The sequence below is a fragment of the Ruditapes philippinarum genome, unplaced genomic scaffold (genome assembly GCF_026571515.1).
Source record: "Ruditapes philippinarum isolate M1 unplaced genomic scaffold, ASM2657151v2 ctg3234_1_1_1_1, whole genome shotgun sequence".
NCBI classification, from domain to species: Eukaryota; Metazoa; Mollusca; class Bivalvia; order Venerida; family Veneridae; genus Ruditapes; species Ruditapes philippinarum.
The window spans coordinates 17,821-34,933 of NW_026859637.1; the positions used below are offsets into that span (position 1 = coordinate 17,821).

The window sequence follows — 17,113 nt, forward strand, 5'->3', positions numbered from 1 at the left end:
TTGGGTCATGGTGTGTAACTACAATTATGTCCATGTATAAAGTTTCCACTTGGGTCATGGTATGTAACTACAGTTATGTCCATGTATAAAGTTTCCACTTGGGTCATGGTATGTTACTACAATTATGTCCATGTATAAAGTTTCCACTTGGGTCATGGTATTTTACGTCAATTATGTCCATGTATAAAGTTTCCACTTGGGTCATGGTGTGTAACTACAATTATGTCCATGTATAAAGTTTTAAAAGAATGTATTCTGTGGCTTTAGGGATGTAACTTGCACGTATTACCTTGACATGATTTTTTTAAGTTTAAAAATAGGAGTTATTGAATAAATTTCAATGATAGAGTTATGGGTCTTAGCTAGTGACCTACAACAATGATCTTGAACATGTATAAAAATTTAAAGTGAATGCTTTTGGTGGTTATGCCTTGCACCTACAATCTTAACCAAGAAAATTCACAAATAGATCAGTAAAAATCCACATTAGAGCTACTGGACTTAGATATGATGTACATTTATGATTCCAGACAAGCTTCAAGTGTGGACTTTCTGTGAATGTTGAGATAGAACTTGCATGTAAAACCTTAACATAGTGTAATAACAATACTGTACCACTGAAATTGTCAGGTTATGTTAGAATTAAGACTTGTCAAATGACAATATTTGTTATTTGCTGTTATAGAAATTCCCTTTAGAAATACATTTTATAGGAGACATATAGAGGATATTTGTTTGTTTTGCATGTAAGATTGAAATATAGTTTCACTGAGTGAACACCAGATGCAATATTTTCACGAGTGGCGTAGCCACGAGTGAAAATATAATAGCTGGTGTTCACGAATGAAATATATTTCAATCTTATATGTAAAACAAATAAATTTTCTTTTTATTTCATGCTTTTTAAGTGATTTTAAGTATTTGTTACTGATTTTGCCGCGTAACGTCGCGCATTCTCCTTTGTGACGTCATCACATCATGACGTCACATCATTAATTTTGAAATATAGTTCTGTTAAATTTTGTCTAATTTTGTTACATTTTTAATATGATGTATGGTTACATCGACTTTCTTTTCCTAAAGAAGCAAAATTTACGCATGACAGTATTTATTTCTGCCTGTTATTCCATTTAGTTATGATTTTCTATTCATCCGCATTCAGATATAGTCCGGCTACTGTGAAAATTATATTTTATAAATTTCACTAGTGGTTTATCAGAATATAATCATCTGATATATTACAATAAAACACTGGAAAGCATGAAATAAAGTTCTATCTTCATGCATCTAAAACCAGATCATAATCTCCTAGACAATAAAAGGATTGTTTTTTTCCTGATTTTGTTAAGTAGTAATGTACATACATATTTATAATACTGCTCATTTTTGTAATGTGACTTTCCATTGGATAATCATGATGTTTTGTAGTTTTATAAACAGCTGCTGTCAATTTTCTAAGAATCTCACTTTTTTCTCAAAACTTAGTGGTGTGGGTTTACTTTCAAACAAGCGTTTTTTGGGCATATTCCATCAAAATCTTATAATTAAAATATAAATGGTTGATTGCAAATAACCTTGCTTAGCGGCTCAGGTTATATTTCAACAGCTGTTTATATTGGGCCATATAACCATCAAATCTCATATAACTAATAATGATTAATGGTTGATTGGCAATATAACCCTTTGCTTAACGGGCTCAGGTTATTATTTTCAACAGCAGTTTTATATTGGGCCATAAACCATCAAAATCTTTCATAATAATTTTAATATATAAATGGTTGATTGCAATATACCCTTGCTTTTAGCGGCTCAGGGGTTTTATTTTTAAACAGCCCCGTTTATTTTTGGGCCATAAAAACCATTTAAAAAACTTTTAAAAGACCCCAATAAATAAATGGGTTTATTTGGGAAATACCCTTTCTTAGCGGCTAGGGTTATTTTTTTTCAAACGCTGTTTTTATAGGGCCCATTTTTTAAAATTTCAAAAAAACTTTATATAACTAAATTATACTTTGGTGTACAAACCCAAAATTAATATTTTTTACCAAAGTTGTCCAGACCCCCCAAAGGTTTTCTGCCCCAAATTTTTTTCACCAAATGTACAATTGGGGATTTTTGTTAACCCCTATGGTTTTTCAAATTCCCAAAAAAAAATTTCCTAAACAGTAAATAAAAATATATACAAAGTTGGTGTGAAAAATCCTGTCATTTTTTAGTAGCCCCCGGAAAAAAAAATCAAAATTTAAACCCCGTTTTTACTATAAACCCCCTTTTTTTCTAAAATCAAAAAAAATAAAATATGTGGATACAAAAGGGTAAAACTTTAAAAAGTCCCCCTTACTTAGTAACATATATGGACAATATTTCAAATTACATTTTTAAATTACTTTTTTCCAAAATATTCCAAAACTTTTATTTTTCCTGGGCCCAAAAACTTAAAAAACAGTTTTAAATAAATAAAATTTTTTTTTGTTTTTTCCTTTTTTTAATTTTTTCTTTATCAAAACAAAAAATTTTTAAAAAAGATAACAAATTGGTTTTTCCAGCATTTCAAAAGAACATCCAAAAACCAAAAAAATTTTTAAAGGCCCCCTTTTTTTCTTCTTTTTTTGCCCCCTTTTTTTCCATATTAAACCAAAGCAAAAAATTTTTCTTTTGGGTTTCAGCATGTTCCCAATCCCGTAAGAATCAAATGATTTTCAGGGTTTTCACCCTAAATAAAAAATTCAGCAAAAAGAAAAAATTTAAAAATACCTTCATCCCTTTTTGTTTTTCCCCTTTCCAAAAATTTGTTTTCTTCCCTCCCCAATTTTTTTCAAAACTCTAAAGACATTATTCTTGTTTTTTATAACCAATTCTCAAACCAGTTAAAAAAAATTAAAATTTTTTGACGAACATTAAGTCAAAAGCATTTTAAGATAATGTGTGAAACAGGGCCATGAGAGAAATTCCTGTCAGCAAAAACATAAGAATTCATCACTAATTTAAATAATTGTAACTTTAAATTTTGGAGATACGTAATCTGTCTTTGGATAAAAGCAAGAGCTTACTTTATTATCAAACAGATGATATTTCAGCATTGACAGTAATTAGCACCCAGTTATACAGTGAATTTGATTCGTCGAGACTTCATGTGATCCAGTCTTTCCAATATGAACTATATGCCTATCCTAAAATAGAATCACAAGGTTTTAATATTTTGAAAAGTATGAAATACAATAATTACTTTGCTGAACTTCAAACCAGATTTTTTAATTTTAATTACAGGGTATTCTTTGAGATATTACTGAAGAATATATTAATCCCTTATCAAAAACTGAAAACAATTCTTAATAAGAAGCCATGTGACATTCTGGTATCCAAGTCACCATTGGACTGCCTATTAGTCCCAGCTCCAAGCATTCATCTATTTATCCTGCTTAATTTTGCAGCAATTAACTTGATTAAGTCTAGCCAATAAAATGTTGAAATGTGTGTTTGAATCGATTTTCTATTAACTTTATAAATCAACCATAAATAACTGCTGACAAAATCATGATGATGACAAAAACACAGATATATTACATGACTGTACAGCTACATGTATATCATAATTACACGATGACAATAAAATTCCAATTAGATTTATAGACAGAAATACATAGAAAAATTATATAACAATTCTAACTGAATTCCCAACACTATGTATTAGTAATTACTTTGTGACCATTATTTTAACATGTATAGTCAGATATGATCATATTTTATCACTTCATCAAATAAAAATTCTCTAAACCATTACAGAACAAGTTTTTTAGTTCCTGTCTGCATGTCCGTGAAGTCTGATCAACTTATACTATATTTGAGTAGCTTGAATATTTTTTACATGAAATCCCTGAAATTTTTTGATAGACTGATCCAAATTTTAAATCAGGATAATCCCATACATCATTCAGCAGTTTTTGAGTTAAAACAATTTATCATACTACCCATGCCAATTTTTTGCCAACTTCTTAAAAATTGTAATTGCACCCCATGCATACTCATTTGCGTTATACAAACATAGCTTTATAGACACGCAAAATGCTAGCATTACACTATAGGCTTTTTCACTTTAAACAGTCTTCATTTTTGGTTATGTGATAAATAGAAATTATAATTGGTACGTTCCATTACTGAATTTATTGCACTTGTTGAATAAAGTAATATTATGCTCGCCAGAGGCTCGCATAATATAATTGTATTCAACTTGTTCAATAAATTCCCTCTATATAATGAATGGAAAATGAATATAAGAAAGATATAAACCTGTCTGTAAAGTTCCATCTCCCCACCAGCATCAGCTGCACTCCCTGAATCTAATATTAAATCATACAATGATCAATAAACAATATCAAATATTTATAAAATATTATACGTTGAATTAGGCTAAAAATTTATTTTTCAGCCATCATCACCATGAAAAAGTAAAGATTCATATCAATGAATAGTATTTAACTTATAAAATTAAGAAATATCGTTCAACTTAGAGTCAGTAATAGGTTAACACCGATTCAAATTATGTAAGAAATTTAATTGAATATATTGACCCACTTACTCACTAAGGGTGACAATATTGAACTTTTCAGCTTTCAACATGTATTACAAGGAAAACAAACTTAACAATTTCCTCAACCTGGAATATTTGTAGCATTTCGTCAAAAAATTAAATATGTATTTTAAAATTTAAAATTAGTCAAGAGCAATGCAAAAATATTTAACCATACATTAAGACTTAGAAAACATGTTAGTTGGCTATAAAAGATATAATTTTATCTCCCACACAGACACTATTGTTGCTCAACTAAGTATATTTACCTCTATTATTTGTGTCCAACAAAGAATTATGTGATAGATTTAGCTGAGATCAAGTCCAGCAAGCAGATGTTCACTTGACTGTCATGGTCCATAATGTGAACTGGGATTTTGTTGAAGCTGGAAAATAGCAATGGATCTGTATTAAATATAATTTATATGGAATTCCATAAAGTTTGTGTTGTGACCAAGGATAAAATGAAAAACATGAAACAAAAAGTAAAATAAGAGTTTCAGACTGATGTATTAAATATCTGTCCTTAAAATGACTTCTAATAAAAAACAATTAAAATCAAATTCAAGGGCAGATAATCTAAAAATGAGCAATATGTGAACTTCTAGTTTTTCCCCTTTAATGTTCTTTTTATCATATTCAAAAATATTTCAAAGTTTTCAATAAACTCTTTATAAAATAGTTATCATTCAGACAATTATTCAAATGTCAATATAAAAACTGTAGCAACCATCAGAACGACACAAGTTGTTAGCTCAACTATATTTAACATTTCTTTGGCAAATCATTGGCAACTGTAACATTCAAGTATATTTATCCATATGTAATGTTTTATCTCTTCGCTGATATAAATAAATATTATTGCATTAAAAAAAAAGCCTCAAGTCAAGGTCTCATAAATTTATGAATTACTCTACATTAATTTCTCTCGTAGTTTATCAATCAATATACTGATTAACAAATAATTCATTACAATATTCAAATATTTGAAAACCTTACAGCTATATTAAAACTAAAACATGCTATACAGTTTTAGCCAAAATTATGTCATTATGTGACAATCAAATGTTGTACTTTAAATTGGTAAATAATTCCTTTACTGATAATAAAAATTCTTTACCTTTCATTGTAGCGACTCTATCATAAGCTTACCTGCAATTAAAATTTATTTGATTATATCAAAATGACTAATAGTTCTTAATAGTTAAATATATCAAACAGAGATTTATCATCCGATGTCTGCAACTCATAATATTATACAAATTCCTTTCTTCTAACTTTAACTACATACAAATGCATCACTGTCTTTATCACTTTTTTACCTTTTTTATTTTGAAGCCACGCTTTTCCCTGATTCTTCCTCTTCAACGCTGTTACACCTGTATCGTGCAGGGAACGCATGGCCTCTAAAATTTAAAGGATCAAGTATTAATGATGAAAAATTAATAACAGTAATGTGAAATTAAATAAAATGATCTCATCAACATTTTGAGTAAAGGTTAATACAAAGTAATACAGGACTGGTCAAATAAAATAAATCTTTAAAACTTGTGAACAATATTTCGGAAAATTCGCTTATAATCTGTGGTTCACTATGACAAATTTTGAGTCGTATGTCAACATGTTAATATATATTTGAAATGTTTAATCAAATATTGACATTGACATAGTTTTAAGACTTACAGTATGCAGTTGGGTATAAGAGATAGGTGGCTGTTGCCACGCACCAGTTGCTTGCATCACCATGTTGACCTTGCCATTTGTTCATTCAACACAACGGGAATTTCTTCACCAGGATATATCACCAGGCTTTTCAAGTTTGTTGTGTCACATTTTTCTGTCAGGTTGCATTACATCTGTATTAAATTAATCCAATTATTAAAATCATACTGTGTACATGAAATACCTTTACTTTGTCCAACAGCCAACTCACTCAGAAAACTATATTTTGTAACATTTTTTTTTTTTATACTGTCTGACAATCTTTATATCATAAGTTATCTATAAATCAAACCAAAACAGGATATTCCAGTAACATTCATCTTAAAAGCACTCCACGAGGTCAAAAAGCCTAAAACATAGAATTGAAAATTCTTACATAGATTAAACTAGAAATGTGTCCAAAGAACACAAATGTCCCCACTCATCCTACTACATGTAACGAGGGTGTAATTTTGCAAGAAACATTACATTGTATGTATAGATGGTGTGTAAGCTCTCAAAAGATACAAACATGTGTAAAATCAGTCAGTCTAGCTTTGACAATAGTTGGATTAACGCTATCTACAATTGGTACCTACTAGATTAAAATTGGTCGGAAAAACGTTTCCTTTCACTGCCAAATATTCCTATATCAAGAACCGCTTGTATTCTTACTATACAGCCAAAAGACATTATTAAATGAAATATTGTTGTGTTTTATGCGGACAAATAACTTTTCTTTTTTCATTTGTCACATGGTCTGCTTAAGAAAATTTAAAAGGTGTGGATTCCGTAAAAGAGTGCCCTATCACACCATCCGAAAACTGCAACTTCGCCAAAAATGTTGATAAAAAGTTAAGGATTTGATTGCTACTGATGAAGATTTACAACTAAGTATATAGTGGGCCGCTTACATCTCTCAGATGGATTTTAAAGATAGAAGAATAAGTGCTAGATGGATACCCCTCTCCTTAAAACAAGAGGGCCAATGATTCCCTAGATCGCCTCACCTGACCCATCAAACTCATGCCAAACAATTACACTAGACAAGCATTCTGACCACGTCTGCATGACAGCGTGAGTCAAAAATGTGACCACTACAGGTTAACAAGGATATCCATATTTGAGCAGTGTGACCTAGTTTTTTACCCGGTCGACCCATATTCCAAACTTGACCTAGAAATCATCAAAACATAACTTTCAGACCAATTTCCAGTATACTTGGATCAAACAGTAGCAACTAGAGTGTTTAAACAAGATTTTTCTATTTTTAACTCGCGGTACCTAGTTTCACATGCAATTTCGAAACTCATCCAGCAATTACCTAGACAAGCTCCTGACCAAGTTTGTGGATGATAATTGAGTCGAAAATGTGACCACTAGAATGTTAACAATGGTTTTTCCATATTTGGGCGGTGTGACCTAGTTTTTCATCCAAGCAGGACCATGTTCGAACTTGACTTAGAACATCATCAAAAACAAAACTTTCAGACCAATTACAGGAATATTTTGATCAAATCAGTAGCCACATAGAGTGTTAAACAAATTTTTCTAATTTTAGCTCCTGTGACCTATGTTTTTCATCCGAGATGACCAACTGTTCGGAAACTCATCCAAGCTATTCAACTAGACAATACATCCTGACCGAAGTTTGCATGATGATTGAGGCGAAAATTTGTGACCGCTAGACAGTGTTAAAACACTTTTGGTTTTTTCATTTTTAGCTCTTGTGACCTAGTTTTCACCAGATGACCCCATGTTCGAACTCATACCGAGCTATCAAACTACAAAGCATCCTGACCAAGTTTGATGATGATTAGGCAAAAATGTGACGCTGGAAGTGTTTGAACAAGGTTTTTCTATTTTTAGCTCTGATGACTACTTTTCAGTTCCAGAATGGGACCCATGTTCAACTCATCCGAGCTATCACCTAGACAACATCCTGACCAAGTTTTGAATGATGATTGAGGCAAAATGTTTGACCTTTAGAGTGTTACAAGGTCTTTCTATTTTAGCTCGGGTGACCTATTTTTTACTAGGTTACCCATTTCGAACTCATCCAAGCTATTCACCTAGACAAGCATCTTGACAAGTTTTGATGATGATTAGGCCAAAATTTGTGAACCTCTAGAGTGTTAACAAGGTTTTTCTATTTTTACTCTTGTGACCTAGTTTTTCATCGAGATTACCATGTTCGAACTCATCCTAGCTATCAACTAGATAAGCATCCTGAACCCCACTTTAGTTTGATGATAATTGAGCGCAAAAATGTACCTCTGGAGTGTTAACAAAGTTTTTAACTAATTTTAGCTCAGTGACCTAGTTTTTCACAGATGACCATGTTCAACTCATCTACTATCAAGCTAGATAAGCATCCTGACCAAGTTGATGATGATTGAGGCAAAAAAGTGACGCTGAGTGTTAAACAAGTATTTTCCATTTTTACTCCAGTGACCTTGTTTTTCATCTTAGATGACCCATGTCGAACTTCATCCGAGCTATCACCTAGACAGCATCCTGAACCAAGTTTGATATGATTGCATGCAAAATGTGACCTTCTAGAGTGTTAACAAGGTTTTTCTATGTTACTTCGGTGACCTACTTTTTCATCCGAGATGACCCATGTTTTGAAACTATCCGAGCTATCACCCTAGACAAACCATCCTGACCCAAGTTTGATGATGATTGCAGGCAAAAATGTTGACTCTAGAGTGTTAACAAGGTTTGTTCTTATTTTTAGCTCTTGTCGACCTAATTTTCATCCCGAGATGACCCATGTTTGAACTCATCCGAGCTATCAACTAGATAAGCATCCTGACCAAGTTTGATGATGATTGAGGCAAAAATGCGACCGCTAGAGCGTTAACAACAAAATGTGAACGGACGGCGGACAATCATCGATCCTAAAAGCTCACCCTGAGCATGCTCAGGTGAGCTAAAAAGAGCAAAACCTTGCTCGGGTAAGAATCTCCAAAAGTGTTGAAACAGTTGCCTAAATACTACAATCAATCTTTCTCAAATATCATCACTGGCAATGTGACATAGGTTCACTTTTATGAGCCCAAGCAAAGATAAATAACAAAATATGGGCAACCAAAGGAAGTCAAAGACCTTGCATAGCAAAACGCACCACGAGCGTCAAAAAGGTCATGTATGTAATTTTCTTTACCAATCAAGGGACAACATGTATGTTTTTATGTACATTCATATTATCTTTCTCAACAAATGAGAGTGTAACATTTAAATGATTTTCAAAGTACTTCATGTAATGCAGCAGTTTATATAAAAAAAAATATTCCTTTATGTAACAATGATTATTAAATTTTAATTAAATGGAGGGCTTAGCACTGATACATATTGTATTTGAAACATTCAACAAAATTTGCCTCTACTGTAACAATGTCAGACCATATTATTCCCTGCAGTCTGGAGACCGCAGGGTATTGGTACGCGTTTAACTTTTGAGGCATGGAGGAGCACGTGACCTGTTTTCGGTACATGGAGGAGCATGTGATCTGTAAACCGTACATGATTGGTTAATTGACCTTTTCGAAAACCTAGCTAAATACCGTTTGCCGTTACGTTACGGATTAACCTGTAGGGAAATAGTCCGAATTGCCTAATTAAGAACAAAAAAAATATTACGTGATATTTTAATTTTCTATAATTATTTTACCGTTTAAGGTGGAAAAACTTGAATGATGTGTTTGAAAATTATCAATGTTTCTTTAATATCTATCTCAAATTTTACAAACAATAAATTGTTTATACTGAAAATCTACAAAATTAAAATATTCGTAGTGGCATCTGCCATAATAAATAGAGATATTTTCTGCGTAAACTTGTGTGTTTACTTTATTTATTTTTTGCTCTGAATTATTCATAAAATGGTAGGCCTATTTAATCATTTTCTTAAAAAGAAATAATTGTTTTATGTTCGACCTTCTCCGGTCTTCAACTGTCACCAGTTTCCAAAGACCTTCTTCTATATTGATCGTTTATTCAATTGTCAACTATATTCCTGAAACAAACGTTTATTTATCCCCCCCAGCCCCAAATAATGTTGAAAATAGTTAAATGAAATATCTTTACATCATTAAAATGTTCACCGCAGGAAACCATTTTACTTGTTACCGCTCACTGTTTTGTACTGTTAATTTGCCATAGGCTACAGGGAGTAATTCTTACTGTTAAAGCATGTGTACCATGTGACTATGAAATTTATACTGCTACAGGGTAACAGTACTTTTTAACGGTATAAAAATCTAGTCACATATTTTTTTCCCTTTTTCCCTAAAAAATTAAGTACAATAGATTACAGTATTTGTTCGGGGTGATATTTTCACTGTTACCCACAAACCCATGTGTTATTTATATACTGTATAAATGTAGCCTCTATAACTTCATGACAATCCCTTGCAACACATACGGTAGTTCTACCTTTTTTTATTCTTTAAGTTCAACAATAACTCAGGACATTAAAGTTACATTTAATACATTTCATAAAAAACTAAATAGCGACATAACAGTTATAAATTGGGTTTTATATCGACCCCAGGTCTTATTTTGGTGTCCAAGCAACCAGAATGAGTTTTATTAGCATTAAAATAGGTAACCTCATTGTGGCGAAATGGGAAGTAAAATTTTTGTTTGCATGAGAAACTCCGCCTTCGGATCATCCGTACATCGATATTAAATCAACAAACATGACTATAAGTAGCAGTCGTTATTTAACGGTATATTTCCGCATTGTAACGGATGTTTTCATACAATTTTAATCTTTTTACGAGATGATTACTTTTACTGAACCCCAGGTTTAGTGCACCGTGAAGCTTAAACGGTTAAAGTGTGTTTGGACAAGAAAATATCACATTTGCTGTGTTCCGGATAGCAACTATAAAACTGTGACGTAGCGCATACAAAAGCTCATTATTGTCTTCATTTGCATGTTAAAATTCGTATACGAACTTTAGTGTTACCGTGGGGTTTCCCGTTTAAAATCCTAATTTATGAACAATATTTGATGAGATTTACAACAAAACTATTAAACAGGTTCATGAAACTGTAGAATGTTTGATTTTTAGGCCGACGGCAAAATATTTTTACATATTTATTTAATGTAACTTTAAATATCAGTTTGAGTATTAACTTAAATTCATAAACCTGCTTGAGGCGTTCAAGTCGAACAACAATGGCAATAAGATTACAGGTTTAAACCATAATCAAATAAATTATATTTTATTCCATCATATTTACAGATAGCATTTATATAGATGCATCATGTTCAATATGGAATTACTGTAATAAATGAATAGGACAAATGGATCAAAACCAACACAAATTTAGATATCAATTAATACATGTTTTGCTTTATAAATAAATGTTATATCAAACAAAAGATATTTACTTTATCTGCTGGTATCAAATATGCACATAGTTTCTGGTAAAAATGTAAAATGATTTTAAAAACCTAAAACAAATAAGTAATGTTCATCCCTTAAGTAAGTCTTTTTTACCTCACAGCTATGTTAATGACATATATTATATATATATATATATATATAATATATTATATATATATATATATATATATATATTATATATATATGTGTGTGTAACCAACAACCCTTCAATCACAAATATCAATAGAAGAAGTTCTATTACAGTATGTAATAAGATTTTGTCAAAAATAAGCCCAGTCACAGTGAACATTTACTTTAAAACCACACAATACTCACATTTTCATTTACTTATCTGACCTTGGACCTCTGTATGTGACCTTGACCTTGGCAAAAGGGAGCTGAATTTTGCACACAACATTATGACCATGCCTCACAATGTTGAGCTTATGTGCCAAGTTGTATCAAAATGTATGATGTATGAATGCATAGAGAAGTTTTGCTCAAAATAGGCATTTTCTTTTGAACTTTGTCCTAGAGATCTGGCTCAGGCCCTCCAAATGACATCTCATTGTGGTGAACATTTGTCTCAAGTAATACTAAAACCCTTTCATGCATGTATAACATATGCTCTGGGAAAGCTAGAAGCTGCCTGAAGACTGCCTAAAGCCAGGGGCTTATTTATAATCCAATTATTATGTTACTTCATTAAAGAAAAGTATACATGTATGTATATATCAATGGGTATTTAATAAAAACGGTTTTCTTTCTTAATCAAAATAACTTTTGAATGAAACAAGAAAGAAAAGGGAAATAAAAAGTTTAAGAACCAGAAACTGTGGTCATGAGTTATCTGGTATTATATCAAGAAAATTAGAGGATAGCATTTTGACTTCATTAATTTGTGCTCTCTTGAAGGTTATTTATGACCCTTTAAAATAAAGGATTGCCGTGGATAGTAATGGTAGGTTTTCGTTTTCATGATTACATCAGACAGCTCTGCCTAAAGATTTAACCCAATAATATGGTAAATTTTGACCTAACAAAAGGTCCATTTATTAAACCTTACTACACTAAATATCTTAATTGGACATGTCCATCTTTCAAACTTAACAAACCATTCATATTTTTAAGGAATATGTCAAAATATGTACTGATAATAGCAAACAGTGCAGACCATGATCAGACAGCACTGCCGATCCTTGTCTGCACTAATTACAGGGGTAGACTGCCAGCAAGCTTAGAGTTAATGCTTCATACAAAATATCTCATCTGTTTACATTTTTCATATTTAGTGTACATAAATAGCTAAATGAGCTAGTATCATGCTGCCAATATGATTAGCTCCTAAAAGTGGTCCTTACATGTTAACACATTTTATACATATTCCAACCAATGGTTGTTTAAAAATAGTTCAGACAAAAATAGCAGATGAACAGGTATGAGAGGTAAATGAAAATGTGAGACATCAATAATCTGGGTCATACTGAATGATACAGCTCAGCTTGGTAGTGAAGCTATCTATAAACTTTAGTGAATTTTATGTGTGAAACAGCCAGGACAAAAAAAAGAAACATCTTTGGGGAGCATACTAAACAGTGGAAAATGATATACAGTGGAACTCACTTACAGTGAAAAGTCTGTTATAAGAAACAAATCCGCTGGGTCCCAATTTTTCCCGTTCTTTATCCCCTATATAAAACTTTTTGTTTATAGCATACTTGCTTATAGTGTTACAAGAAACTGCATATTGAGGTCAAAACCAACCATTTACCATAGAAGGTAAGTTGTTTCCTGGTAACATGCTTTCACACCTTCACATGTATAGCAAAATGTTGTTTATATTTATAAGATACTATTTCCTTATATTGTTTATAAGAAACCTCAGATACAGCAAACTAAATGTCAAGGTCCAAACAAGTTCTATATAACTGAGTTTCACTGTATATAACTAAGATTATGCAGCAGTATATAAATAATACAGGAAATTACAGTGTTACCCGAGGTATTAGCCAAGGGTAATAGTGATTTTACATTGGGATGATATTTTTACTGTTACTCATAAACACAATGTGTTATTTATTTTATTACCTCAAACAATAATCAACAATAACTGTTATGATTTTATGATGAATTTATTATATTTTCTTTAGAAAATAAGACCATGTTACCAGATTTTATACTGTTAAATAATACTGTTACCATGTAACAGTACAAATTTCTAAGTCACATGCTACACTTGCATTAATAGTATAAAAAAACTCCCAAATTAACATTACACAAAAAATAAGCAGAAATAATATAACATGTCATTATGATAAAGTAATAATGTAATTCAAACCATTGAACAAAACAAGCTTTACTTTAATAGAACTTAATTTCATTTCCTAATCTAAACAAGAATGTCGAACGAAACATATACCCCCCTTTCTAGCCATTGACTCACATAATTGGTAATTTTATTACAGAAACTTGCCAAAAATGGGTACAGGGAATTGTTCAATTATGGAAAAATCAATGGAAAACATTTTCACATTTAAGGCCCATGTGACATTGACCTGTTGACTAAAGACCCGATCAAAGATCTCTACTATTATGACATAACTAGATGAAAAATTTAAAATTTGTGATGAAATTTTTCAAGTAATAGCGGAACCCTTTGACATTTAAAGGCCCCCGTGGCCTTGACCCTTTTCCTAGTGACCCAAAAAAATGGGGGCATCTTATGAAACCAAACCTTTTTGAAATTGAAGATTTTGATACTACTTTTCAGATAATCAGAGGAAACCCTTTTGAATTTTAAGCCCCCGTGACCTTGACCCTTTCCCATGACCCCAAATCTATAGGGGGATCTCTGTTAGACCAAACACTGTGTGAAATATTTAAACTTTTGATAAAAACTTTTTAAATAATCGCAAAACCATTTTGACATTTTTTAAGGTCCCTGTGCCTTGACCCTTTTACCCATACCCCCAAAACAATGGGGGCATTATAGTGATGACCCAAACACTTTTGTGAAAATGAACTTTTTATACAATTTTCAAGATAAAACGCGAAAACCCTTTTACTTTGCCCGTGCTTACCCTTTTCCCAGGACCCCAAAAACATAGGGGCATCTATATGATGACAAAACCTATGTGAAATATGAAGCTTTGTGTACATATTTTCAAATAAACAGCGGAACCATTTTTTAAAAGGGCCCCGTGACCTTGACCCCTTTCCCATGACCCAAATAATAGGGTATCTATATTTTTGACCAATCACTTGTGAAATTGAAGACTTTGTTTAAATACTTTTCAAAAATAGCGGAAACCCTTGTCTAGACGGCAGGGCGACGACTGAAAAACAACCCAATTAGCAAAAAAATTCCCCCCCTTCTTTGAAGGGGGTATAAAATTCACACTTTTAAGATAATAAATTAGTTATAAAATTTTTTAAAGAAGCATTTATGGGCCTCTTTTAAATATGCAGTTGTAAATAGGCTATAATTTAATAGTTTGCCCCAAAAAAAGATACATACATATACACCCTTAATTTTTTGCTTTAAAGCTGACAGTAAGAAAAGGAATTGCACTTATTTTCAGATACAAATTTCCTGTTAGAAAAAAGAGATATGTTTACTTTTGAATGTAATTTTTCAAAAGCAAAATTATGTGCTTATTTTTGATATATCCTCCTATATTTAAACAGGCCCCTACTATCGAGGTTCTACAGTATGTTAAATATTGTGTACCTAATACAGAAACAGGCCCTACTATCAAGGTTCTACAGTATGTTAAATATTGTGTACCTAATAAAGAAGTAATCTCCATGCCCATTGTTATTCTCCATCCATCTGCATGCAGACATGTACTCTAAATAAACAACAACAATAACATTAAATATACAACAATGATGCCACAATAACAACAATAAATATACAACAATGATGCAACAATAACAACATTAAATATACAACAATGATGCAACAAGCAAACATAAAACAACCACAAAATTACATCTTTGATTTTCTGTTGCAAATGTAAATAATTTTGAGTACTACCATCCCAAGAACTATAGTTCTTTTTGTATTAAAATATATTATGTCTGAGATAAAAGAAAGGATCACATTTTGTACAGTTTTTTTTATTTGGCACTCATTTGCTTTGGGAATGTTGGTAGCCATATATTTCAACCTTTAGTTAGAAATAGGAAAGTTAAATTTTAAAACACAAGATGTTTGACTGTCATGTGTTTCTCATGATCATAATCAGTATAATATAAAATTAATAATGTATGTGTTTGTTGCCATGGATACAAATTAGCATATCAACAAGAGCCACCACCGGGCCAGGACAATGCTTGACTTTTTAAACTTTTTCTATACAAAACAAAAGAAATTTTTAAAAAAAAGTTAGTTTTTCCCTTTTTTTTCATTCTAATAAGTCTGCCAAGGCAGCACACATGTTGTTTTGTCCAAGTATGAATCATCTCTTTATAAAATGACAATGTTAAGAAAATATAAGCAAACTTCAATAATTTGACCTCGATGGTCAAGGTCATTTAAATGTTAAGCTCATGGTCATATCAGTTCAGCATGAAGGTCCTGACCTAGATGTTGTGTCTAAATATGAAGTTAATCCATCGATCTATGAATTACAAAGTTAAAGCCAGTTACAAGGAAAAAAACATGAAAATATCATTAACTTGACCTTGATGGCATATTTTTTTGTTTGGTAGCACATCTAGTTTTGTAAAAATCAAATCCATATATAAATTACAAAATTATGACAATTTAATAAAATTTGACCTTGACTGTCAAGATCATTTAAAGGTCAAGGTCAGTTCAACCTATTTAGAAGGACTTGTCCAAAGTATGAAGATATTAATAAATCCATTTATTTATTACCAAGTTAAAGTCATTTATAACAAAAATCAGTAACATTCAATAATTTAACCTTTAAGTTTTAGCTCATATATAAGCCAAGGTTAGTTTGAGTTTGGTATACATGAAAGTCTTATCCTAAAGAATGTTGTGTCTTAATATGAAGCCAATCCATTCATTATAACAAATTAAAGTCATTTATAGCAAAAACTGAAAATTTCAATAATTTGACCTTCAAGATCATTAATTTTAAGGACTATCCTAAAAGATCATTGTGATCAAGTTTGAAGACAATCCATTCAAAAGTAACAAAGTTATAGCCCCTTACAACAAAAATCAAGCAAAATTTAGACATTTGACCTTGAAGATTTAGGTCATTTAGAGATGAAGGTCAAGTTTAGTCTGGTCTACTTGAAGGTCTTGTCTTCTTGTGGCCATGTGAAGATAATACACTAAGAACTTAAAAAGTTATGATCAATGTTAAAGTTTGGGGAAAGGCAACAGCAATGGGAAGGCGACATGACTGTAACAATGCCTCTATTCTTTTCTTCGAAAAACAAGTCAAACTAACAAAATGATCAA

The 17,113-nt window shown here is 31.5% G+C and overlaps 1 protein-coding gene across 9 annotated transcripts in view; it reads right to left on the reverse strand.

The window, feature by feature from the left end:
* Positions 1-15,389: 15,389 nt before the first annotated feature.
* Positions 15,390-17,113, reverse strand: part of LOC132757314 (caspase recruitment domain-containing protein 9-like) — a 46,452-nt gene continuing 44,728 nt past the window's right edge. For all 9 annotated transcript variants that reach the window (XM_060748567.1, XM_060748563.1, XM_060748560.1 and 6 more), the window contains one exon: positions 15,390-15,521. In XM_060748567.1, the coding sequence (XP_060604550.1) occupies positions 15,433-15,521 (89 nt within the window). In that variant the 3' untranslated portion in view covers positions 15,390-15,432. The remainder of the gene's footprint in view (positions 15,522-17,113) is intronic.